This window comes from Eublepharis macularius, chromosome 6 (genome assembly GCF_028583425.1).
Source record: "Eublepharis macularius isolate TG4126 chromosome 6, MPM_Emac_v1.0, whole genome shotgun sequence".
Classification (NCBI taxonomy): Eukaryota; Metazoa; Chordata; class Lepidosauria; order Squamata; family Eublepharidae; genus Eublepharis; species Eublepharis macularius.
The window spans coordinates 128,405,657-128,431,706 of NC_072795.1; the positions used below are offsets into that span (position 1 = coordinate 128,405,657).

Below are 26,050 nucleotides of genomic sequence, written 5' to 3' on the forward strand. Positions count from 1 at the left end.
TGAAGAGTGAGGTTGAAAGAGAGGGATGAGCGAGTGAGATGATTGATGGATGACTGAGAGGGTGGGCGGAGTGAATGCAGTTTTAGACTGAGAGAGGAGAGAAAATATTTAGTCAGGGCAAGAGAAGCAAGCTGTGTGCAGCCTTAGCATCAGGGCTCATTTCGAGGGGGAACGCACAGGAATGCAGTTCCGGCAGTTCCCCAAAGAGGTCACATGTCAGGTGGCCCTGCCCACCTGACTCTCGGCCATTTGGGGCCAGTTTCGTCCTGGATTGGGCCTCTGACAGGTGGTGGATCACTCTCCTGTTCAGCAGTGGCCCGATCCTGTCCATTTTGGGCCCCTTTTTGGCTTTCAGCCCGTTTTTGCTATTTTGGGCCCTATTTTGGCCCTGAATGCCCAGGATTGGGTCCAAAACAGGCCAGGATAGATGATGTCAGAGGGTGTGGCATATGCAAATCAGTCATGCCAATGACACATTTCCGGTGATGTCAAGGGGTGTGGCATAGGCTAATGAGTTATGCTAATGAGTTATGCTAATGAGTTCCTCCAGCTCTTTTTCTACGAAATGACTCCTGGTTGTCTCCATTTGAGAGAATAATTCTTGGACTCTCCCTCACTATTTGGATACATAGTGCTTATGACCCTTGAACATCATGTAAAAAGGACATTTAATGTATGCTTGTCTATATGGTGCTAATTACACATTTGCACTTTAGGATGAATGTGCAATCATGAATATTTTCTATAAGAGAACTTTAACACCAGCACTTTATGCATACGACTATTTATTTCATGTTATGGGGCCCTTTGTATTGTAGCACTTATATGAATTGTCATTCCAGTTGTGAGTAAGGAGAGATGTAAAGATTAATTAGCATACACTTAAAGATTTCACTGTGTATTTAAAAGATTTATGAATTGTTGTTGTCATTAAAACATCTAACAAATGTGCAAATTATATTTGGTATATCAGGTCTTATAGTAAGTTTACACGGGATTCTTTGCTCTTGTAGACTCCAGGCAGGGACTGGAGTTCTCCTGTAATTAAACTGATCTCCTGGCCACAAAGATCAGTTCCCCTGGAGGAAATGGCAGCTTTAGAGGGTAGACAATGGCGTTATGCCCCACTGAGCTCTCACCCCTGCCCTCCCTATGTACTACTGCAAAATCTTCAAGAATTTCCCATGCTGGAGCTGGCGACTCTCTCAAGTGATCTTGTGCAGTGGCCAGGGCCAGCGCGTCCGTTGAGGTGGTGGGGGCAGCCGCCACGAGCGCTGAACTTAAAAGGAGGCGCTGGCCCCGCTCGCCTCTCTGTCTCTTTGCCACTGCTGCTCGGCTTGGCTTGGGTCCTGGTGAGCCGGGTGCCCCGGCGGCGCAGCAGTGAGCAGGGAGATGAGTGGGGAAGTGGGCCTTCCCGCTCACCTCTCTGCCCCTTCACCACTGCTGCTCGCCTCGGCTCAGATCCCAGCAAGCTGAGCGCCCCGGCGGTGCGACAGTGAGCAGGGAGGCAAGTGGGGAAGCGGGCTGCCCCACTCAGTGACAGTGAGCAGGGAGGCAAGTGGGGAAGCGCACCGCCCCACTCAGTGACAGTGAGCAGGGAGGCAGGTGGGAAAGTGGGCTGCCCCACTCAGTGACAGTGAGCAGGGAGGCAAGTGGGGAAGCAGGCCGCCCCACTCAGTGACAGTGAGCAGGGAGGCAAGTGGGGAAGCGCACCGCCCCACTCAATGACAGTGAGCAGGGAGGCAAGTGGGAAAGTGGGCTGCCCCACTCAGTGACAGTGAGCAGGGAGGCAAGTGGGGAAGCGGGCCGCCCCACTCAGTGACAGTGAGCAGGGAGGCAAGTGGGGAAGCAGGCCGCCCCACTCAGTGACAGTGAGCAGGGAGGCAAGTGGGAAAGTGGGCTGCCCCACTCAGTGACAGTGAGCAGGGAGGCAAGTGGGGAAGCAGGCCGCCCCACTCAGTGACAGTGAGCAGGGAGGCAAGTGGGAAAGTGGGCTGCCCCACTCAGTGACAGTGAGCAGGGAGGCAAGTGGGGAAGCAGGCCGCCCCACTCAGTGACAGTGAGCAGGGAGGCAAGTGGGGAAGCGGGCCGCCCCACTCAGTGACAGTGAGCAGGGAGGCAAGTGGGGAAGCGGGCCGCCCCACTCAGTGACAGTGAGCAGGGAGGCAAGTGGGAAAGTGGGCTGCCCCACTCAATGACAGTGAGCAGGGAGGCAAGTGGGAAAGTGGGCTGCCCCACTCAGTGACAGTGAGCAGGGAGGCAAGTGGGGAAGCGGGCCGCCCCACTCAGTGACAGTGAGCAGGGAGGCAAGTGGGGAAGCAGGCCGCCCCACTCAGTGACAGTGAGCAGGGAGGCAAGTGGGAAAGTGGGCCGCCCCACTCAGTGACAGTGAGCAGGGAGGCAAGTGGGGAAGCAGGCCGCCCCACTCAGTGACAGTGAGCAGGGAGGCAAGTGGGAAAGTGGGCTGCCCCACTCAGTGACAGTGAGCAGGGAGGCAAGTGGGGAAGCGGGCCGCCCCACTCAGTGACAGTGAGCAGGGAGGCAAGTGGGGAAGCGGGCCGCCCCACTCAGTGACAGTGAGCAGGGAGGCAAGTGGGGAAGCAGGCCGCCCCACTCAGTGACAGTGAGCAGGGAGGCAAGTGGGGAAGCGCACCGCCCCACTCAGTGACAGTGAGCAGGGAGGCAAGTGGGAAAGTGGGCTGCCCCACTCAGTGACAGTGAGCAGGGAGGCAAGTGGGGAAGCGCACCGCCCCACTCAGTGACAGTGAGCAGGGAGGCAAGTGGGAAAGTGGGGTGCCCCACTCAGTGACAGTGAGCAGGGAGGCAAGTGGGAAGCAGGCCGCCCCACTCAGTGACAGTGAGCAGGGAGGCAAGTGGGGAAGCGCACCGCCCCACTCAATGACAGTGAGCAGGGAGGCAAGTGGGAAAGTGGGCTGCCCCACTCAGTGACAGTGAGCAGGGAGGCAAGTGGGGAAGCGGGCCGCCCCACTCAGTGACAGTGAGCAGGGAGGCAAGTGGGGAAGCAGGCCGCCCCACTCAGTGACAGTGAGCAGGGAGGCAAGTGGGAAAGTGGGCTGCCCCACTCAGTGACAGTGAGCAGGGAGGCAAGTGGGGAAGCAGGCCGCCCCACTCAGTGACAGTGAGCAGGGAGGCAAGTGGGAAAGTGGGCTGCCCCACTCAGTGACAGTGAGCAGGGAGGCAAGTGGGGAAGTGGGCTGCCCCACTCAGTGACAGTGAGCAGGGAGGCAAGTGGGGAAGCAGGCCGCCCCACTCACTGACAGTGAGCAGGGAGGCAAGTGGGGAAGCGGGCCGCCCCACTCAGTGACAGTGAGCAGGGAGGCAAGTGGGGAAGCGGGCCGCCCCACTCAGTGACAGTGAGCAGGGAGGCAAGTGGGGAAGCGGGCCGCCCCACTCAGTGACAGTGAGCAGGGAGGCAAGTGGGGAAGCGGGCCGCCCCACTCAGTGACAGTGAGCAGGGAGGCAAGTGGGGAAGCGGGCCGCCCCACTCAGTGACAGTGAGCAGGGAGGCAAGTGGGGAAGCGGGCCGCCCCACTCAGTGACAGTGAGCAGGGAGGCAAGTGGGGAAGCGGGCCGCCCCACTCAGTGACAGTGAGCAGGGAGGCAAGTGGGAAAGGGGGCTGCCCCACTCAGTGACAGTGAGCAGGGAGGCAAGTGGGGAAGCAGGCCGCCCCACTCAGTGACAGTGAGCAGGGAGGCAAGTGGGGAAGCGCACCGCCCCACTCAGTGACAGTGAGCAGGGAGGCAAGTGGGAAAGTGGGCCGCCCCACTCAGTGACAGTGAGCAGGGAGGCAAGTGGGGAAGCGGGCCGCCCCACTCAGTGACAGTGAGCAGGGAGGCAAGTGGGAAAGTGCGCCGCCCCACTCAGTGACAGTGAGCAGGGAGGCAAGTGGGGAAGCAGGCCGCCCCACTCAGTGACAGTGAGCAGGGAGGCAAGTGGGGAAGCGGGCCGCCCCACTCAGTGACAGTGAGCAGGGAGGCAAGTGGGGAAGCGGGCCGCCCCACTCAGTGACAGTGAGCAGGGAGTCAAGTGGGGAAGCGGGCCGCCCCACTCAGTGACAGTGAGCAGGGAGGCAAGTGGGGAAGCGGGCCGCCCCACTCAGTGACAGTGAGCAGGGAGGCAAGTGGGGAAGCGGGCCGCCCCACTCAGTGACAGTGAGCAGGGAGGCAAGTGGGGAAGCGGGCCGCCCCACTCAGTGACAGTGAGCAGGGAGGCAAGTGGGGAAGCGGGCCGCCCCACTCAGTGACAGTGAGCAGGGAGGCAAGTGGGGAAGCGGGCCGCCCCACTCAGTGACAGTGAGCAGGGAGGCAAGTGGGGAAGCGGGCCGCCCCACTCAGTGACAGTGAGCAGGGAGGCAAGTGGGAAAGCGGGCCGCCCCACTCAGTGACAGTGAGCAGGGAGGCAAGTGGGGAAGCGGGCCGCCCCACTCAGTGACAGTGAGCAGGGAGGCAAGTGGGAAAGCGGGCCGCCCCACTCAGTGACAGTGAGCAGGGAGGCAAGTGGGGAAGCGGGCCGCCCCACTCAGTGACAGTGAGCAGGGAGGCAAGTGGGGAAGCGGGCCGCCCCACTCAGTGACAGTGAGCAGGGAGGCAAGTGGGGAAGCGGGCCGCCCCACTCAGTGACAGTGAGCAGGGAGGCAAGTGGGAAAGGGGGCTGCCCCACTCAGTGACAGTGAGCAGGGAGGCAAGTGGGGAAGCAGGCCGCCCCACTCAGTGACAGTGAGCAGGGAGGCAAGTGGGGAAGCAGGCCGCCCCACTCAGTGACAGTGAGCAGGGAGGCAAGTGGGAAAGTGGGCTGCCCCACTCAGTGACAGTGAGCAGGGAGGCAAGTGGGGAAGCAGGCCGCCCCACTCAGTGACAGTGAGCAGGGAGGCAAGTGGGAAAGTGGGCTGCCCCACTCAGTGACAGTGAGCAGGGAGGCAAGTGGGGAAGCAGGCCGCCCCACTCAGTGACAGTGAGCAGGGAGGCAAGTGGGGAAGCGGGCCGCCCCACTCAGTGACAGTGAGCAGGGAGGCAAGTGGGGAAGCGGGCCGCCCCACTCAGTGACAGTGAGCAGGGAGGCAAGTGGGAAAGTGGGCTGCCCCACTCAATGACAGTGAGCAGGGAGGCAAGTGGGAAAGTGGGCTGCCCCACTCAGTGACAGTGAGCAGGGAGGCAAGTGGGGAAGCGGGCCGCCCCACTCAGTGACAGTGAGCAGGGAGGCAAGTGGGGAAGCAGGCCGCCCCACTCAGTGACAGTGAGCAGGGAGGCAAGTGGGAAAGTGGGCCGCCCCACTCAGTGACAGTGAGCAGGGAGGCAAGTGGGGAAGCAGGCCGCCCCACTCAGTGACAGTGAGCAGGGAGGCAAGTGGGAAAGTGGGCTGCCCCACTCAGTGACAGTGAGCAGGGAGGCAAGTGGGGAAGCGGGCCGCCCCACTCAGTGACAGTGAGCAGGGAGGCAAGTGGGGAAGCGGGCCGCCCCACTCAGTGACAGTGAGCAGGGAGGCAAGTGGGGAAGCAGGCCGCCCCACTCAGTGACAGTGAGCAGGGAGGCAAGTGGGGAAGCGCACCGCCCCACTCAGTGACAGTGAGCAGGGAGGCAAGTGGGAAAGTGGGCTGCCCCACTCAGTGACAGTGAGCAGGGAGGCAAGTGGGGAAGCGCACCGCCCCACTCAGTGACAGTGAGCAGGGAGGCAAGTGGGAAAGTGGGGTGCCCCACTCAGTGACAGTGAGCAGGGAGGCAAGTGGGAAGCAGGCCGCCCCACTCAGTGACAGTGAGCAGGGAGGCAAGTGGGGAAGCGCACCGCCCCACTCAATGACAGTGAGCAGGGAGGCAAGTGGGAAAGTGGGCTGCCCCACTCAGTGACAGTGAGCAGGGAGGCAAGTGGGGAAGCGGGCCGCCCCACTCAGTGACAGTGAGCAGGGAGGCAAGTGGGGAAGCAGGCCGCCCCACTCAGTGACAGTGAGCAGGGAGGCAAGTGGGAAAGTGGGCTGCCCCACTCAGTGACAGTGAGCAGGGAGGCAAGTGGGGAAGCAGGCCGCCCCACTCAGTGACAGTGAGCAGGGAGGCAAGTGGGAAAGTGGGCTGCCCCACTCAGTGACAGTGAGCAGGGAGGCAAGTGGGGAAGTGGGCTGCCCCACTCAGTGACAGTGAGCAGGGAGGCAAGTGGGGAAGCAGGCCGCCCCACTCACTGACAGTGAGCAGGGAGGCAAGTGGGGAAGCGGGCCGCCCCACTCAGTGACAGTGAGCAGGGAGGCAAGTGGGGAAGCGGGCCGCCCCACTCAGTGACAGTGAGCAGGGAGGCAAGTGGGGAAGCGGGCCGCCCCACTCAGTGACAGTGAGCAGGGAGGCAAGTGGGGAAGCGGGCCGCCCCACTCAGTGACAGTGAGCAGGGAGGCAAGTGGGGAAGCGGGCCGCCCCACTCAGTGACAGTGAGCAGGGAGGCAAGTGGGGAAGCGGGCCGCCCCACTCAGTGACAGTGAGCAGGGAGGCAAGTGGGGAAGCGGGCCGCCCCACTCAGTGACAGTGAGCAGGGAGGCAAGTGGGAAAGGGGGCTGCCCCACTCAGTGACAGTGAGCAGGGAGGCAAGTGGGGAAGCAGGCCGCCCCACTCAGTGACAGTGAGCAGGGAGGCAAGTGGGGAAGCGCACCGCCCCACTCAGTGACAGTGAGCAGGGAGGCAAGTGGGAAAGTGGGCCGCCCCACTCAGTGACAGTGAGCAGGGAGGCAAGTGGGGAAGCGGGCCGCCCCACTCAGTGACAGTGAGCAGGGAGGCAAGTGGGAAAGTGCGCCGCCCCACTCAGTGACAGTGAGCAGGGAGGCAAGTGGGGAAGCAGGCCGCCCCACTCAGTGACAGTGAGCAGGGAGGCAAGTGGGGAAGCGGGCCGCCCCACTCAGTGACAGTGAGCAGGGAGGCAAGTGGGGAAGCGGGCCGCCCCACTCAGTGACAGTGAGCAGGGAGGCAAGTGGGGAAGCGGGCCGCCCCACTCAGTGACAGTGAGCAGGGAGGCAAGTGGGGAAGCGGGCCGCCCCACTCAGTGACAGTGAGCAGGGAGGCAAGTGGGGAAGCGGGCCGCCCCACTCAGTGACAGTGAGCAGGGAGGCAAGTGGGGAAGCGGGCCGCCCCACTCAGTGACAGTGAGCAGGGAGGCAAGTGGGGAAGCGGGCCGCCCCACTCAGTGACAGTGAGCAGGGAGGCAAGTGGGGAAGCGGGCCGCCCCACTCAGTGACAGTGAGCAGGGAGGCAAGTGGGAAAGCGGGCCGCCCCACTCAGTGACAGTGAGCAGGGAGGCAAGTGGGGAAGCGGGCCGCCCCACTCAGTGACAGTGAGCAGGGAGGCAAGTGGGAAAGCGGGCCGCCCCACTCAGTGACAGTGAGCAGGGAGGCAAGTGGGGAAGCGGGCCGCCCCACTCAGTGACAGTGAGCAGGGAGGCAAGTGGGGAAGCGGGCCGCCCCACTCAGTGACAGTGAGCAGGGAGGCAAGTGGGGAAGCGGGCCGCCCCACTCAGTGACAGTGAGCAGGGAGGCAAGTGGGAAAGGGGGCTGCCCCACTCAGTGACAGTGAGCAGGGAGGCAAGTGGGGAAGCAGGCCGCCCCACTCAGTGACAGTGAGCAGGGAGGCAAGTGGGGAAGCGCACCGCCCCACTCAGTGACAGTGAGCAGGGAGGCAAGTGGGAAAGTGGGCCACCCCACTCAGTGACAGTGAGCAGGGAGGCAAGTGGGGAAGCGGGCCGCCCCACTCAGTGACAGTGAGCAGGGAGGCAAGTGGGAAAGTGCGCCGCCCCACTCAGTGACAGTGAGCAGGGAGGCAAGTGGGGAAGCAGGCCGCCCCACTCAGTGACAGTGAGCAGGGAGGCAAGTGGGGAAGCGGGCCGCCCCACTCAGTGACAGTGAGCAGGGAGGCAAGTGGGGAAGCGGGCCGCCCCACTCAGTGACAGTGAGCAGGGAGGCAAGTGGGGAAGCGGGCCGCCCCACTCAGTGACAGTGAGCAGGGAGGCAAGTGGGAAAGCGGGCCGCCCCACTCAGTGACAGTGAGCAGGGAGGCAAGTGGGGAAGCGGGCCGCCCCACTCAGTGACAGTGAGCAGGGAGGCAAGTGGGGAAGCGGGCCGCCCCACTCAGTGACAGTGAGCAGGGAGGCAGGTGGGGAAGCGGGCCGCCCCACTCAGTGACAGTGAGCAGGGAGGCAAGTGGGAAAGGGGGCCGCCCCACTCAGTGACAGAGAGCAGGGAGGCAAGTGGGTAAGCGGGCCGCCCCACTCAGTGACAGTGAGCAGGGAGGCAAGTGGGGAAGCGGGCCGCCCCACTCAGTGACAGTGAGCAGGGAGGCAAGTGGGGAAGCGGGCCGCCCCACTCAGTGACAGTGAGCAGGGAGGCAAGTGGGGAAGCGGGCCGCCCCACTCAGTGACAGTGAGCAGGGAGGCAAGTGGGGAAGCGGGCCGCCCCACTCAGTGACAGTGAGCAGGGAGGCAAGTGGGGAAGCGCACCGCCCCACTCAGTGACAGTGAGCAGGGAGGCAAGTGGGGAAGCGGGCCGCCCCACTCAGTGACAGTGAGCAGGGAGGCAAGTGGGGAAGCGGGCCGCCCCACTCAGTGACAGTGAGCAGGGAGGCAAGTGGGGAAGCGGGCCGCCCCACTCAGTGACAGTGAGCAGGGAGGCAAGTGGGGAAGCGGGCCGCCCCACTCAGTGACAGTGAGCAGGGAGGCAAGTGGGGAAGCGGGCCGCCCCACTCAGTGACAGTGAGCAGGGAGGCAAGTGGGGAAGCGGGCCGCCCCACTCAGTGACAGTGAGCAGGGAGGCAAGTGGGGAAGCGGGCCGCCCCACTCAGTGACAGTGAGCAGGGAGGCAAGTGGGGAAGCGGGCCGCCCCACTCAGTGACAGTGAGCAGGGAGGCAAGTGGGAAAGCGGGCCGCCCCACTCAGTGACAGTGAGCAGGGAGGCAAGTGGGGAAGCGGGCCGCCCCACTCAGTGACAGTGAGCAGGGAGGCAAGTGGGGAAGCGGGCCGCCCCACTCAGTGACAGTGAGCAGGGAGGCAAGTGGGGAAGCGGGCCGCCCCACTCAGTGACAGTGAGCAGGGAGGCAAGTGGGGAAGTGGGCTGCCCCACTCGCCTCTCCACCCCTTCACCACTGCTGCCTGCCTTGGCTCAGCTTCTGGCGAGCCGGGTGCCCCAACGGCATGGCAGTGAACAGGTATCTCGCCTCCGGCACCAGAAACACTGGCACCTGCCCTGGGAGTGACATCCTCTCCCCTCAAGCCAACGGGTTCTCTCTCTTCCCCATTTTATTGTTTCATGTGCCCTTGTCCTACTGTTCCTCTCCTCTGACCCCCACCCCCGTGCCAGCAAGCTGGAAGCTGTTGACGGGATCAGCAAAATGGCCCGAGCCAGCAATCTTTGCAGATCTGAGTCCATTGAACTGTGTCTGCTGGACCTTTAGGACAGGCCTGCAGAAAATGGTGGTGAATCCACTGACAGAGGCATATAGTGCCCGGCTACAGTCCTGTCCTGAGAAAATGGCGAGAAGGAAAAGGAAATGATTCCCTGTTTATTCAGAGGAAGGGTGTTTGCTTACATTTTGGAGAGGCATAACTTGAGTCAGCAAAAGGAGGGACAGATTTGGGCAGGGCCTCAGTCAGAGATGATTTATAGGCTCCGCCAATTTTAGCAGCTCTCCCCACATGGCCCACCGCCTATTTTAAAGAAGGGGATTAAAAAGATAGCCGAAATAGTATACAGAGTCTAGTGAAACAACTTATCTTATACCCAACTATCAAGAATTTTCTGATATAGATGGTTTGGATGATTTGCTTCTGTTCTGTCAATGTAATCTAAGAAATGCCACCACTTTTCATAGAAGTTGGATTTGTGTACTATTTCTAACTGTAATGACTGCAAATAATAGTATTCTGTTATCAATTTCTCTATGTGAAACATCTTATTGTTACTTCTATACCTTACCCTTTGTATTTACTGTTTATGTGATAATGTTTGAAGTTGTTTACTGTTATGTTGATTTATAAAATTTAATTTAAAAAAAAAGATAGCCGAAATCAGGTGTGCAATTCCTAGGTGCACCCAGTAGGGGGAAGCAGAAATCATGCCAACGATCTTTGCTTTCTGCTTTGGGTAAGATTTTGGCAGCTTATTAAAGCATCGCCAGCCCATCTCTGAAGCACTTGCTGATAGACCATAGAATCACATTTGTTCAAATAAGAGATTAGACAAACTGCAAGTCTGTGTTTTGCAAATGTGGATAGTCATTCCATTGGCATTCACAAAGCAATGCTGCTATGTGAGGCAGGAGTTCATGGGTATCAATTAGGGTTGCAACTAAGGTTAAGAAATTCCTGGAGGTTTGGAGGTGGAGCCTCTGGAGGGCAGGGTTTGGGGAAGGGAGGGACCTCAGCAGGGTGTAAAGCTACAGAGTCCAAAGCAGTCCTTTTCTCCAGGGGAACTGATTCCTGTTGCCTGGAGATCGGTTGTAATTCCTGGAGATCTCCAGGCCATGTCTGGAAGCTGGCAAATCCTTGTCTCGACAGTTATCTCTCACAACAGCTGCAAAAAAAATGGATCTCCAAGATCAGAGAGGGGCTTTCGTCGATGTACTTGCCAGATGATCCGTGAACCCACTCAGCCCATCTAAGCCCATCTGGCTGGGTAGCAGCCCATCTTTGCATGCTACCCAGCCAGCTTTGCTGCCCAGTCTGTGGATTTTTCTTTTGTGGAATGACCTGCTGGAGGCCCAGTTAACAGAGCCAGTTTGGTGTAGTGGTTAAGAGCACGGGACTCTAATCTGGAGAACTGGGTTTGATTCCTCACTCCTCCGCTTGAGGCCAGCTGGGTGACCTTGGGCTAGTCACAGCTCTCTGGAGCTCTCTCAGCCCCAACCACCTCACAGGGAGGAGATACTACATACTTTGTGTTAAGTTGTCCTGAGGGGCGGTATATAAATCGAATGTTGTTAATAAGAGTTTGGTGTGAGAGAGCCAGTTTGGTGTAGTGGTTAAGAGCATGGGACTCTAATCTAGAGAACTGGGTTTGATTCCTCACTCCTCTACTTGAAGCAGCTGGGTGACCTTGGGCTAGTCACAGCTCTCTGGAGCTCTCTCAGCCCCAACCACCTCACAGGGTGTTTTGTTGTGGGGATAATAATGACATACTTTGTAAGCCGTTCTGAGTGGGTATTAAGTCATCCTGAAGTGCCATATATAAATTGAATGTTGTTGTTGTTATCTTTCCCTGAGATCCCAGAACCTGAGCAAGGCTTCTTTCTGAGCTTTTGTGAACAGGGAGAACCACTTTGAATGTGGTTTCTACTACGGAGTAATGGAATACACTGTTGCTATGTGACCAGATGAGTGATGGTTGTTGTGGGTTTTCCGGGCTGTATTGCCGTGGTCTTGGCATTGCCGTGGTCTTGGCAATGCCAAGACCATGGCAATACAGCCCGGAAAACCCACAACAACCATCGTTCTCCGGCCGTGAAAGCCTTCGACAATACATTGACCAGATGAGTGTTTGTTGTGGGATGTATAATTTGATATGAGTTTATATGACTGGGCTGTATGATTTTAGAAATGTCGGTCATGTCCCAGGTCATCTTGGCTCTACCCCCGCTCCCTGCCAAACCCAATTTCCTTTGCCTTTCTTCATAGGGAAGGCGCTCACACCCCTTGATCGATTTGCATTTACCTTCGATAGCTGTAATGTTTATATTCCAAAGCTGCAGTTTTTGTCACCTGTGTTGACGGCATCTTTCCACCACAGAACTCAGAACAGTTTGAAAACCACAGGACTAGAGAAAAAATGTTGAAGGAATATCTGGACGGCATTCAATGATTTTGAAAGGTCTCATAAAGGAGGATAAGAACAGGAATTGCTCACCCCATTTACTGACAGGACTGGAAATAAGCAATTTATACTCCCTGGAGACCAACTTAATTTAAGCACTCCTAACTGTAGGAGCAATCCCACCATGGAACCAGAACCCCAGGGGGAAAGGCCTTGTGTGGGAGTTCATCACTTGGTTAGTGGAAGTCTGAGCAGACAAACAACAGGGTTCCCCCCCCCCCCAGCAGTTGCAATTTGGACCATTCACAGCGGCTGCAGCTATGGAACGCTACTGATGCGCCAGAGTCGGTTGTGCTTACAAATGGAACAGGTGGTCAACTGCACAATCTGGAGTCGTGGGCATGAAGGCCGAGCCCATGCCATTGTTCTACTGGCGAACTTCTTCAAATCTGGGATCCCCCACTTTAGAGATTTCGTTGTACTGGCCTTGGGAGAAGCACCAGGGCAGGGGGCCCTTTGGGAACGTTCAAGGCCATCCGCCTCCATGCCTGCGGGATTACAGGCTGTCCTGTCTCTTCAGGCAACGTCTATTTTAGGCCCCCTTAGCTTGGCTTATGAGCTATTGTTAGGCCCGGCAGATCAGCTAAGCACTGCAGGTGGGGATTCCAGCTCTGGTGTTCAGAGATTTGTGGGACCATATGTTTCTCAGCCATATGAATAGCTACAGGCAAGGTATTAGTCCTGTGGTCATTTGTTGCTGATATGTTTCAATATTTCCATGCCACATCCTATGTTGGCAAAAAAGTGTCCACTGAGACAGGTCCTATAGGGAGAAGAAAACCCAGCCTTGTCAAGGACAGACAAGCTTTCAAGTGGCCCACCACAGAAGGTCCCATCCAGGGCGTTTTTTCTGGGAAAAGAGGTGGTGGAACTCAGTGGGTTGCCTTTGGAGAAAATGGTCACATGGCAGGTGGCCCTGCCCACTGATCTGCAGACAGAGGGGAGTTGAGATTGCCCTCCGCACCGCTCGGCGGTGCGGAGGGCAATCTAAACTCCCCTCTGTCTGGAGATCAGGGGGAGGGGCCACCAGCCATGTGACTGTTTTCAAGAGGTTCCAGAACTCCGTTCCACTGCGTTCCAGCTGAAAAAAAGCCCTGGTCCCATCTGGTCTGGAATAAGCTCCCACTTATAAGCCTGCATCCGATTGTCCCTGCATTCAGGCTTCGTCTAATAGAATCCATGGATGCTCCTGGACTGGTTTAGCAAACTTATCACCTGCCCTCCCAAATGATGAACCATCTTTCTGAGCAGATTTACACCAAGAGGGGAAAGTACAGGAGCCAAAGACAATCTTGCCGTAGCCTGTGAAGGACAGTTGCTCTTGAGCACCATGCCAGCAGAAGGCAAAATGATGGTCCCCAACTGGATCCAATTATCATGAACTGTCTGGAAATACCACACACTCTTAGTGTCAAAGGCGACTGAGAGGCATAGAAGAATGGGAAGCGATGCAATCCTTGACGCAGAGCCTTGGCCGGGGCCACTCACACACCCCTTCAATCCAAATCCTGCCCACAACCCAACCAGTCTGATCTCCATGAGATTTCAGTGATGGAATTCTTGATCTGCAGGCTGAAATAGAAATCATTTCCCAAGACGGTCTGTAACATATGAAGCAGTTTTATTTCTGATTTTAACATCCATTAGGCTTACATGAAGAAGTTGGAGTATGAGATTCTGCTACAAAGCCCTTATTGGCAAAACTGCTGCAATCGTTTTCAATGAGACAAGATACCTGCAATGCACAAGTATTGTTTTTAAAAGTGTAGGAAAGAAGCTGTATGTTAGTTACAGAAAGCTGCAGAGAAAATGGGGCCTGTGGACAGCACTCGGCATCGCTGCAAATTCTGATCTTTCCAGCCAACGTACATCTCAACACACAAAGTTTCCAGTTTTCCCCACCTGTTCTTAAAACCTCCAGTGAGGTCCCTAAAGATGCCTTTCTGGAAACCATCTGTACCATACTTTGTTTTGCCATCTTTAATCAAGACAATCTCTTCCCTAGTTTCATTGCAGATTCAAAACTCCCTTTCAATTATATACACGTTGACACAGTTCAATAGAACAAACCTCTGCAACACAGGGAGGGGGAAAGGTACCAAAATATTTTCCCCAACTCAACATAAAGCTAGTGTCATTTAATAATAGCACACATGACATTATCACGCCTGCATAGATAGTGCGCGGGACCTTCAGCATAAAGTCATCGTGTAATAAGTTATTCTGACTGACCAGCAGTGATGCAGAAGTATACCGTCTTTTCTAAGTGTCACTCTCTTTTTCTATTTACAGAAGCAAACCTGCTTTCTTGGTGAAATTAAAAAATATATATATCCACAATGATGTTGTCAGTAAACTTTTCTTGAAAGACTAAGCTCCCCTTCATGCATATACCAGCAACTAAGGGTGTAATCCTGCACACAGTAAGTCCAATAGAAGCCAGTGGTATACAAGGACCCTGATGCAATCATAGCCTAAACTAGGCCCCTTTTACACCCATGCACAGCAACATACTTCCCCATGATGCAGTTACAGAGATTGGGAGAATGCCAAAGCTATAGAGGCAAAGCCAATTGTGCGGGGTTTTCTAGAATGAAATGCACCAAAAATGGAAGACTCGTCGGTTAAAATGTTATAACCAAATGAGGCCTGGCTCTTTTGCCTATTGGGTTAGGGGATTGTTAAGACAGGTTTGCAAAATGATTCATTTTGTGATCCCTGATTAGCCTGGCTTGCCCTTACTACCTGTATAAGAAGCACTGCCCTCATTCTAAATGATCTTTTGCCTCTAGAAGCAATAGCAAACAGTCAATTCTGAATGGTTGTGTAGTAACTCAATACCATAATGTCAAGTATGTGATCCCTGATTGATGATTACTTGTTAGGGAAAAATATTGCCCTTGAAACAATAACCAAGGGGTAAGTGACTATGAACAGCTGTAAAGAGTAGGGGTGTGCACTTTGGGTTTCCAATTCGGATTTTTAACCTGAATTGGGCCTGATTCGGAATAATTCGGTATTTCCAAATCAGTCCCAGCATTGCTCAGCTGATTTGGAAACACCGAAGCAAAGCTCAGCAGCAGCTGCAGCACTTTTCTTGCTGTTTGCAAATAGCAAGGAAAGTCACTTACTACAACCCCCTCCTCCCTCAGATAAAAAAGGCGGCAGTAAGCTTGAAAGCAGCACTTTGCTTGCTGTTTGCAAACAAGTGCTGCGGGCTGCCGCTCTATCCAAAGTTTTCTGAATCTTTTTTCCCACTTTGGTAAACCCAAAGTGGGAAAATCAAATCTTTTTGGGGTGCACACCCCTAGTAAAGAGCCACAAATCCAGGAAGGAGTGAGATTTTTTTCCAGAGGAGCCTTTGAATCAAACCATGAAGCTGTTTCTATACTGCAGGTGGGAGAGAACTGGGTAGGAAAGGTCTTTATGATTGTTTGATTCATTCAATCCTCTAGCCGCTTGGGACTGTAGCTGATCTCCCTCACCACAGTGGCAATGTGCCTCGAAGGGGCCCTTCATTTCAATTCCAATTCTGCTGGCGGTCTGGCTGCTGGTCTCCCTTTATCTCCAATTTGACTTCAATAACCAAAGGGTTTGCAAAGTTGCGTACTTCACCTTTGTTCCCAAATCAATAAGAAACGTTTGAAATAACGAGTAGGCTCAACACAACGGGAAGGCTTGTGAGCGAGATCTGAATGAGCCAATTTAATGAGCCAGCATAATATCACCCACTGCTTACTGGGCTGTCACTGGAAGGTTTAGTCGGATAAAGAATCATAGCACCGCTGGGCCCTGCAATGCTGACAGGCTCCGAGAATCTGGACTGTGCTTTGTGCTGCCTGTACACTCCATGCTGTCTCTTTGGTATGCATGCATCTCTGGAAATGCAGCTCCATGTGACAGTTCCCCTTATTGTTATGCAGCCAGTGGACATCACTAGGTAGACATCTGACGAAGGCTCACCAAAGTAGCACTGACTAATTTGCACCTGCCTCACTCTAATGGTGCTAACCTCAGGGCTTTTGTTCAGCTGGAACGCAGTGGAATGGAGTTCCGGCACCTCTTAAAAATGGTCACATGTCCGGTGGCCCCACCCCCTGATCTCCGGACAGAGGGGAGTTTAGATTGCCCTCCGCGCTGCAGCACGGAGGGCAATCTAAACTCCCCTCTGTCTGGAGATCAGGGGGTGAGGCCACCGGCCAAGTGACCATTTTCGCCGAGGGTGATTTAAGCTTTGAAAAACTCCCCCCTTGTTCCAGCTGACCCAAAGTGACGTCATTGTGCGGTCCTGAGTTCCACCACCTCTTTTCCTAGAAAAAAAGCCCTGGCTAACCTGAATTTTCAATGGTCAATATATTGCTAGCTTCAACCTGGAAAGTAGCACTGACGTACTTTTGAATATATCTGTGACTATCCGGTGTGCAGTGAGAGGCGAGTCTGCTTATGGATCTCCCTCCCTCTGCCAAGGAATGTCAGCTCCATAGCATTCTGTATCAGAAGAGACCACTTCAGAGCAAACTTTTCTAATGTTGCGTCAGAGAAAGGGGCTCGAAATTATGCCTCCAGATTTGCCTCCTCGACTTTGTTTTGTCAACCTTACATCCATACAGAAGGAGAGGGACAGTCCTTTGGGCTAGTGTGCAATCCCAGTTTGGAAACTCCTGGAGGATTCTTAAAGCGACACACTTAGGTAGTGTTGGGATCTGACCCATCCCCCTGGCAATGCCACGGCAGATCAAAGAGTGGCTGGAGTTAAAACAAAAATGCATTTTCATTCTGCAGGACACGGCACAAACCGAATAGCAGTCACTGCCAATATCCCCGAAAATTCATTTCACTTCCAGAATATCCTGAGGCAGCAAGGCACATGCACAGCGACTTCTGGAGCCTTACACAGGTAAACAACAATGCAGGTAAATCCATTCCCATGGGCACACAATGCACCCTGTAGGGGTGTGGCATGATGTAGTAAAGTGGAGAGGTGAGTCTTGATGTACATGCATTTCTCTCGTTCTACATGCGTACCAAGTATGCAGCAATTCACACAATACCTGTGGGGAGATATTCTCCACCCCATCCTCCTCCACTACTTTCTGTTAGTGAAATTGGAGGGAGGCAAGACTGGATTAGAATAAAGGGAAGTGCTGGTTGGATGCATGCGCCATGACACGATTACAGGCATGGGGAGGGGGTTGAAACACGTCATTCCTCTGAATTAAGAATGCCCTCTAGTTTCTCGGTCTCCCTCTGAAATGGAACACAGGCTCCCAAAGCGTTTTTTGATATTTCGTATTTTTCGTATTCTTCAAATTCTGTGGCTGCACATCTTCTTCACCAGCATCCGTCACTTCTGTGTTTGCTTTCCTCCTGAGGCAGTGAATCCACACAGCAGGGCCTCCTCTTTAGCTGTGCCACAGCCAGCACTGCTAGTATGGTTGCCACAGGAAACTACCACACCACCCCATTCCTCAGCTCGTTTGCAGGTAGCCATTTTCATCTGACATACAAAACACAGTGAGGTCATCGTGTGCGAACTGCTTAAAATGCATATTGTAACTATGAAGATTGTAACTACTGCCTATGTATTCATTTTCTTTTGTCGTACCCAGCAGTTCCAAAATCGTCGGGGCACTTTAATCGTATAAATATTGCTACTTAAACTGACACCTGGCAACTTGTGCTTTTGCTGACCAGCAACAAATTCTGACAGTGAATCTAGATGGAATAAATACGCCATGCTCTGCAAAGCTCTGGGATTCACATGCCGGAAGCCAGAAGTTGAGGTGGAGGGCGGGACGGAGGTGGCCCTGGGGGGAGTCTGGAAGGGGGAGGCCCTGGAGGGAGCTGCCTGCAGGGAGGAGGTTGTGTTGGTCCCGGAGAGGATGAGTCTGGGACAGCGCTGTAGAGGTTGTGGTGCTTCGATGGCTTCTGAGAAGGACTGTATGAAACAGCTGTCCCATCTGATTTCACCCGAGTGAAATTCATGCATCGTCCCTGGGTAGGCAAACAAACACAAGAAATTAGGGTCCAATTCGCTCTGCTAATTATCTTTAGCATGTATCATCATTATTTTTCTTTATATTGCACCACTAACATACCCAGAGAAGCTACCAGCCCCTTTGACCACAAGGGAGGACAATTGTCATGGACAGTTCCGTAGATTACTTTTAGGACAGCAACTCTCTCACACTCTGAGGGAAAGAACCCTTTAGGAGAGCAGCACTCTCACACTCTGAGGGAAAGAACCTTTTAGGGGAGTAACACTCTCACACTCTGAGGGAAAGAACCCTTTAGGAGAGTAACACTCTCACATTCTGAGAGAAAGAACCCTTTAGGAGAGTAACACTCTCACACTCTGAGGGAAAGAACCCTTTAGGAGAGTAACACTCTCACACTCTGAGGGAAAGAACCCTTTAGGAGAGTAACACTCTCACACTCTGAGGGAAAGAACCCTCAGATGTATGCCATCCAGACCTGTTTGTGTCTCATTTGTCAATTCCACCTATATCTTCACCTCTTGTCCCCTCTGACAGACTCGCTTCTCCAGATACTCTTGCTGAAAATAGCAATTCTGGTGTGGGTAACTGCCCCATGTCTTACTCCAGTGAAGACAGACCCCAAAGAATTCACTCAGCTTTTCTGTAGTCTCTTGGTCTTCCCTTAGCAGTCTGGCCACCCATTTATTGGCTCAACTGCCTCTCTAGCTTCCAGATTCTGATATGTCTAAAGCAATCTTCTCATTTATATTAATGATTTTAGCAATATGCTCCTCAAAGTCTCTTTTGATTTGCCTTCTGGTCAGTTGACATTTGTTTTGCCAGACTTCTACTCTTCCTTCTCATTTTCATCATTCAAGAATTTTTAAAGGAGGCCTTCTTATCTTTGAGAGTTTGTGATCCACTCTGGCATCCTCTTTGTTTCGATTGTACCCTTTCTCAGAGCTCATTTTGAGGGGGAACACGCAGGAATGCAGTTCTGGTAGTTCTCTCAAGAGGTCACGTGTCAGGTGGCCCCGCCCACCTGATTTCTGGCCATTTGGGGCCCGTTTCAGCCTGGATTGGGGAGTTTCGTCCCGATTTAGGGCCAAAATGGCCCTGATTGGGCCATTGTCGGGTGGGGGAACATTCCCCCATCTGGCAGCAGCTGAATGCCGGCCATTTCAGGCCCGATCAAATCTAATAACAAACTTCTGGTGATGTCAAGGGGTGTGGCATATGCTAATAAGTTCCTGCAGCTCTTTTTCTACGAAATGACCCCTGCCCTTTCTGACCTGTGGCCTACAGTTCTACTTCCACTACTACTAGTGTGGATTGAAATACATTTGAAGCATCCTGAAGAGATTTGCATCTCTTTACTCTCCTTCAATATCCCTTTGATTAACCCTTTCGTTATTAAAAAGTCTTCTACAGACATGTACAGGAGAGGGCACCAGCTTCCTAGGGGGAGGCAGAGATGTGGCAGCCATACCTCAGGCTGCTTGGGGTGTTAAAGAGTTTGCATCTTAAAACAACATAAAATAAGATTCCTTGCTGTAGTTTCCCAGATACTAACATGTGCAAGCCCTAAATGAGACGGACTATATTAGCCTGATCTTGTTGATCTCAGAAGCTAAGCAGGGTCGGCCCTGGTTATTACTTGGATGAGAGTCCACCAAGGAAGCTTGGAGTCGCTACATGGAGGTAGACAGCGGGAAACTGCCTCCTTTAATCTCTTGCCTTGAAAACCCCAGCAGGGGTCGCCATAAATCAGCTGCGACTTGACAGCACTTTACACACACATGTCCTTACTTACGGACATTCACTACTTGACACATTATTCCTCTGTTGTATTTTGCCTTTACCCGAGAGCATCGGTCTCAAGTATATTCATAGTCTATAATCAAAGGAGATCCTACGGATCACTCTGCATTATTTCCACTTCGATTAAAGTGAAGGGCAATGTCAAACTATAGCCAGTTTTTGCCACAACACTTTATTTGTCAGACAGATGGATAATTGAAAGGCCAAGCGCTGCATCCGCCGTGGAAAAATGCAGCGAGGTTGGAATGTCCAACAGACCAAACTAGCCCGCTGATCAACATATCCAGAGTGACATTTCCTCACTAAAGACTCTCGGAGAGAGCCTGAATCTCATCTGGTTTGTACTGGAGCATTCGCAGCAGATGAGATGTCAAGACATCCAAGATGAACTGCAGCCTCGGAACAGAGCACAAGGGGGGCAAAGCAGCCATCACTAAGAAAAAATTCTTTTGATCTTGGCACCATTCTTGCATTTAGCAGTAAAGGATTTAGCTGCAAAATAGAACTATGGTTCAGCACTATTTATTTATAAAAATGTCAAAGTAATTAACTGAAGCATCACTATGTTAAGAATTGCTTTATCCCATGCTAGACAGAAGTTGGCTATTCTTGATAAGCATTACAATGCTGGCTGTGCATGGCAAAGATTTATGTAACATTTTTTTTAAAAAAAATCCAAATAACGGATCTCAAAAAGAGAGGGGCAGAAGGCCAGCAGGTTCCATGCAGGGACCTACCGAAGAAGGGCCCAGGAAACCAGTGCAAGATGTGGTTCCTGGTCACTTGCAAACATAATTCAATTGCAATTCTACTAAATCTAGCATAATTGTAAGTGGGAAACGGGTGGCCCAGAAAGTCCAAAACAGATTTCTCAAAACAAACAGAGGGGATTAATTAAAAAGCAGATGACAAGGATGTTCAAGGAAGTCAGGAAATTTTAAAGTCATTTCAGAGGGCCCAGATCAGAAAGCACAACAGCAAGTCCAAAAGGACGGATGCCTGAGGAAACTCTTAAAATTGCTAAAGATAGACAGGAAGAAAAAGGCAACAGAAATAGGGTCAAAACTCTAAATGCAGCTTTTCAGTGGCTTGCATGCAGAGACAAATAAATCTATTATAATAACCAGTGCCAAGAAATAGAAGAGAACAACAAAAAAGGAAGAACAAGAGATTTGTTCCAAAAGATCCAAGAAGTCAAAGGGAAATTCAAGCCACGGCTTGGGATGCTGAAAGATCAACATGGAAATACAGTATCTGATCAGAACAAAATAAAGGAGAGATGGAAACAATACACTGAAGAACTATACAAAAGAGATGGAAGGATGACAGATACTTTTGAGGAAGAAGAACCAGAAACCCTAGAAAGCAAAGTAAAAGCTGCACTCAAAGCAATTGAGAGAAACAAAGCACCTGGAGTAGATGGAATACCAATGGAGCTGTTTCAAGCCACAGAAATGGAGTCCATCAGAATCTTGACAAGAATATGTCAACAAATATGGAAAACAAAACAATGGCCCACAGACTGGAAACGCTCAGTCTACATTCCAATCCCCAAAAAAGGAGATGCCAAGGAGTGCAGCAACTATCGGACAATTGCGTTAATTTCCCATGCAGACAAAGTGATGCTCAAAATTATACACCAAAGAATCTTACCATACATGGAACGAGAAATGCCGGATGTTCAAACTGGATTCAGAAAGGGAAGAGGCACCAGAGATCGCATTGCAAATTTACGATGGCTAATGGAACATACCAGGGAATTTCAGAAGAAAATCAGCCTGTGTTTTATAGATCACAGCAAAGCTTTTGACTGTATAGATCATGAAAAGCTACAGAGAGTCTTAAAAGAAATGCGGGTGCCACACATCTGATTGTTTTGATGCGCAACCTGTACTCTGGACAAGAGGCTACTGTCAGGACAGAATATGGAGAAACAGAATGGTTTCCAATTGGCAAAGGTGTCAGACAAGGATGCATATTATCTTCCTACCTGTTCAACCTCTATTCAGAGTATATCATAAGGAAAGCTGGATTCAATCTAGAAGAAGGTAAAGATTGGTGGGAGGAACATTAACAATTTGAGATATGTGGATGACACCACATTACTGGCAGAAAATAGTGAAGACTTGAAACGACTATTTTTGCCACGCCAAAGCGCCAAAGCAGGGTTATAACTGAACATCAAGAAGACAAATGTAATGACTACCGAGGAATTACACAATTTAAAAGTTGACAATGAGGAAACTGAAGCTTTTCAAGGTTTTCTATTCCTTGGCTCAATCATCAACCAACAGGGAGACTGCAATGAAGAAATCAGAAGGAGACTGAGACTTGGAAGAGCAGCTGTGAGGGAGCTAGAGAAGATCCTTAAAGATGTCTCTCTGGGAACCAAGATAATCCAAACTATGGTATTCCCTACTGCCATGTATGGATGTGAAAGTTGGACCGTAAAGAAAGCTGACAGGAAGAAAATTGATTCATTTGGAATGTAGTGCTGAGGGAGAGTTTTGCGGATACCACAGACAGCCAAAAAGACAAATAAGTGGGTACTAGATCAAATCAAGCCTGATTTATCCTTAGAAACTAAAATGACAAGACTAAAGCTATCATACTTTGGTCACATCATAAGAAGACAAGATTCTCTGGAAAAGTCAGTAATGACAGAAAAAGTGGAAGGCAGCAGGAAAAGAGGGAGACCTAAACTGAGATGGCTTGACTCAATAAAAGAAGCCATGTCCTCCACTTTGCAGGATCTGAGCAAGTCTGTTAAAGACAGAACATTTTGGAAGTCTTTCATTCATAGGGTCGCCATAGGTCGGAGATGACTTGACGGCACATAAAACACATACAGGGACTATAGATTTCACCACTATGTTGCCTTACACACTATCTGTTGCTTTAAGTATGTGCTCCTATGTACTACCTGTTGCTTTATGTATGACCCTACTGGGTAGTTTTATGTTGTCAGTCCTAGAATTGCTTATGCATTGTTTCAGCATTTCTTCAACTATGGATTGGATTTTTTGCTAATGTTATGTCTTTGTAAACTTGTATTTATTTACTCTATGGCACTGTTTATTGATATTTACTGTATTAATCTCACACTATGTAATCTGCCTTGAATCTCAGTGAGAAAGGTAGACTATAAATGACATAAATAAAATAATTGTGTCAAACAGAACTGACAGATATTTAGAAGCTTTAGAGCCCCGTGGAGCAGAGTGGTAAGCTGCAGTACTGCAGCCCAAGCTCTGCTCACAACAACCTGAGTTCTATCCTGACGGAAGCCGAGTTTAAGTAGCCGGCTCAAGGTTTATTCAGCCTTCCATCCTTCCGAGGATGGTAAAATGAGTACCCAGTTTCCTGGGGGTAAATTGTAGATGAGTGGGGAAGGCAATGGCAAACCACCCCGTAACAAAAAGTCTACCAAGAAAACGTGATGCGAAGTCCCCCCATGGGTCAGTAATGACTCTTTTTACCTTTTAGAACTGAAATGAAAAATTAACAAGATGGTTTTGCCCTAAAGTTCTTGAACAACTATAAAATGGTTATTCCTTTAATTTTTTTTTAAAAAAAATTAGCTTCTCTCTCAAGCCAACCGGAGGACTGGATGGCCAGCAGCATACCATCAATATCTGAAAAAGTTCCAGGGCCCCTGGAAAAAACAGACAACACGTATTGTGCATAACCAGTCAGCCAACCTTCTGTCCCACATCAGTTAGCGAAAGGCTTTCTGAACACTAGGATGCTTACGGTGTTCAGGGTGGTTAAAAGCATGCAGAAGAATTAGCTTCATCAAAAATATTCATTGTTTCACCAACCTTTGAGAATGTCAACAAATATGAAGGATGAGGCGGTGATCTGAAGCCGTGTTATTCGGGCTTCCAAAACCCTTTAGAAAACTGTCCCCCTTTGCCTTTGTTGACATGTATCATATTGATTCCTAGCAGAGGCAGCCAGATAACATTATGCAACTGTGTTTCACAGAGCGGTGCAAGCTGCTGATAGACAAGCATCTCAACGTGGAATATCTAATCTGTCACACACAAAATGACCAAGCAGCGATGAAATGGATTTTTCCAGTCAAAACTGATTAGACTGACCATACAAGGCTCGTCTTACAGACTTGAAAAGAGGGTGTTCCCAAAGCTACTTCCCCAAGGCTGGTTTTGCTCTGCCTCAGAGCGGGACCACAACTGACGCCTGACACTAGTTGGACACTTGTCAGCTTCCCTCAAGTTTTGGCGGGAAATGTAGGCAGCTTGGCGGAATGTTGGACAAGTGACAGTTGAAAAGTCCATTGGACAGCAGTCAGAGAGCGAAGCTGCGAGACCAGGATGCCTACATTTCCCATCAAAACTTGAGGGAAGCTGACAAGTGTCCAACCTGTGTCAGGCACCACTTGTGGTCCCGCTCTCAGTTTCCTTAACCGCAACCGTCTGTTTAGGAGCATCCACAGGATGCCATCGTTGATTTGTCCCGTTTCCATGTTTTGCCCTACTTTTTCTGCAAATCTTTCCAAAACCTGTCTCGGTACAATCTTTTTGGGAAGATCACAAAGTGTGCATTTTTGCAAGTCCTGTCCACACTGGCACCATTTTCCTGGCTTGTGGGTACTCTGTTGCCTGTGCAAACTTTTTGCATTCACACCACCAATGAGAGGTACACCAAGAATCATGACTGGGCGGAACCAGCCCAAGATTGGACCTTGATTGTGGACCTCTGCATCACATCAATGGAGCCTCTGGCAAAGAGTTCCCAGTTGGGTCAAGAGATGATGGATGAAGCCAGAGGAATTATTTTCCCTGGTGGGGACCTTCTCTTTATATCAGCTGTCTGTCCTGACTGTTAACTAGGAGGAAATCTGCATTCACACAGGCAGTTCTGCTTTCCTGAAAAAGAGTGGATCACCAATTGTGTCTCTGGTTCTCCTTGAGGCTTGCTCAAAGGCAACTGAGCTGACTGTTGGTTGAACATGTCTCCCTTTATTAAAGCTCCTTCCAAATTTCAAGGAATTGCACAGATTACCTGGAAGCAAAGCTCATGTCTAAACACTAGCAAGGCCCTGGCATAGTGGCAGCCCCATCGTAAGCAAAATCACACCCTTCTAAGTCACCGGACTTCAACGGCTTAGGGCCAAACTAGCTATTTGCTTCTAGGTTCGGGTTCCCTGCAGCACATAGCAGGTGCAAGGAACGGCTATTAAAAACTAAAGCAGAGCCTCTCTGGGCTTGGCATGCCAGTGCGGGGGAAGGAAGGCCTCCCATCTCCCCCCAAACTGTTTTCTGCCTCCAAACAGCACTAGGCGAGTTATTTCCCAATTCTTGCTGCTCCATATGAAGTATTCTGGGTTACCTGAACCCAACTCTTTAAAAAAGCAAACTTCTAGCTTGGTTCTTAGGAAGGGGGGAAACCCTTATGGATGGCATTGTTAGCCATTTACACAGAGTCTCCCTGGATTCTTTCATTCAAGGTACCACTTGAAATCCACATTTAAAGACATAGCACCGTGTGTTTCAAAACCAGTCTGTGTCTCAGAGTTACTAAAAATCAAAAGAACAAGTAAAGCGGCTATTGTGTATACAAAACTAACCCTTCACTTTAAAATGTAAATGATCTATTTCCTATGAAAAACAATTGCCTAATGATCTGTAATTGGTCTTATATTAATTGCGAATTGCCATTTATGAAGTACAATTTGCAAAATTAAACAAGAAGCGAGAGAGGTCATTTACATGAGAAAATTATACTGTTAGTTTACAGATTTAATACTAGAAAAGAGCAAGAGTCCAATAGCACCTATAAAACTTAACAAAATTTATTCATGATAGGGTATGAGCTTTCTTGCTGTTTTCTACTGCTACAGACAAACTAACACAACTATCCATCTTGACATCTTTATATGTATAAAGAAGTGTCCTGACTGACTCATCAACGCCCAACCCAAACCCCTGGACCTAGAAACATGAAGTTTGGGAAGAACATTCCTTTCATGATGTAAGAAATTCGCCCCCTAAGGAGGTCAAAAGGGGTAAAATGTGTTTTTCCAAAGGGATACAACTTCCCTGTGTGGCTGGCAGGCTGCACACCTCATCCCGCCCCCCCCCACCCAGACAGTAGGAACAGAGAGGTCATTTGCATATGTGGCCTGATTGGTCCTCACCTCCCACATTCTAAACAGTATGCAGTTGCTGTTGTGTCCTGAGATAAAATGGACCTCCCAGCCTTCCCCTCAGAATTCACTAGGGTTGCCAATCTCCCTGTGGGGCCTGGCTTTCCTGTGTGGCTGACAGGCTCCTGCTTGCTTGCTCCCCCCTATCTCTGATTGTTCAGCTGTGGAACTCTGTTTTCTGAGCTAAAAATCAGGTCAAGGAAACTACAGACAGTTGAGGAAAGATGGTACAAGAC

The 26,050-nt window shown here is 51.3% G+C and overlaps 1 protein-coding gene across 1 annotated transcript in view; it reads right to left on the reverse strand.

Annotated features, from left to right (window-relative positions):
- Positions 1–16,002: 16,002 nt before the first annotated feature.
- ANTXRL (ANTXR like) overlaps positions 16,003–26,050 on the reverse strand; it is a 68,202-nt gene continuing 58,154 nt past the window's right edge. The window contains exon 18 of the mRNA XM_054984196.1: positions 16,003–17,837. Within this exon, the coding sequence (XP_054840171.1) occupies positions 17,601–17,837 (237 nt within the window). The 3' untranslated portion in view covers positions 16,003–17,600. The remainder of the gene's footprint in view (positions 17,838–26,050) is intronic.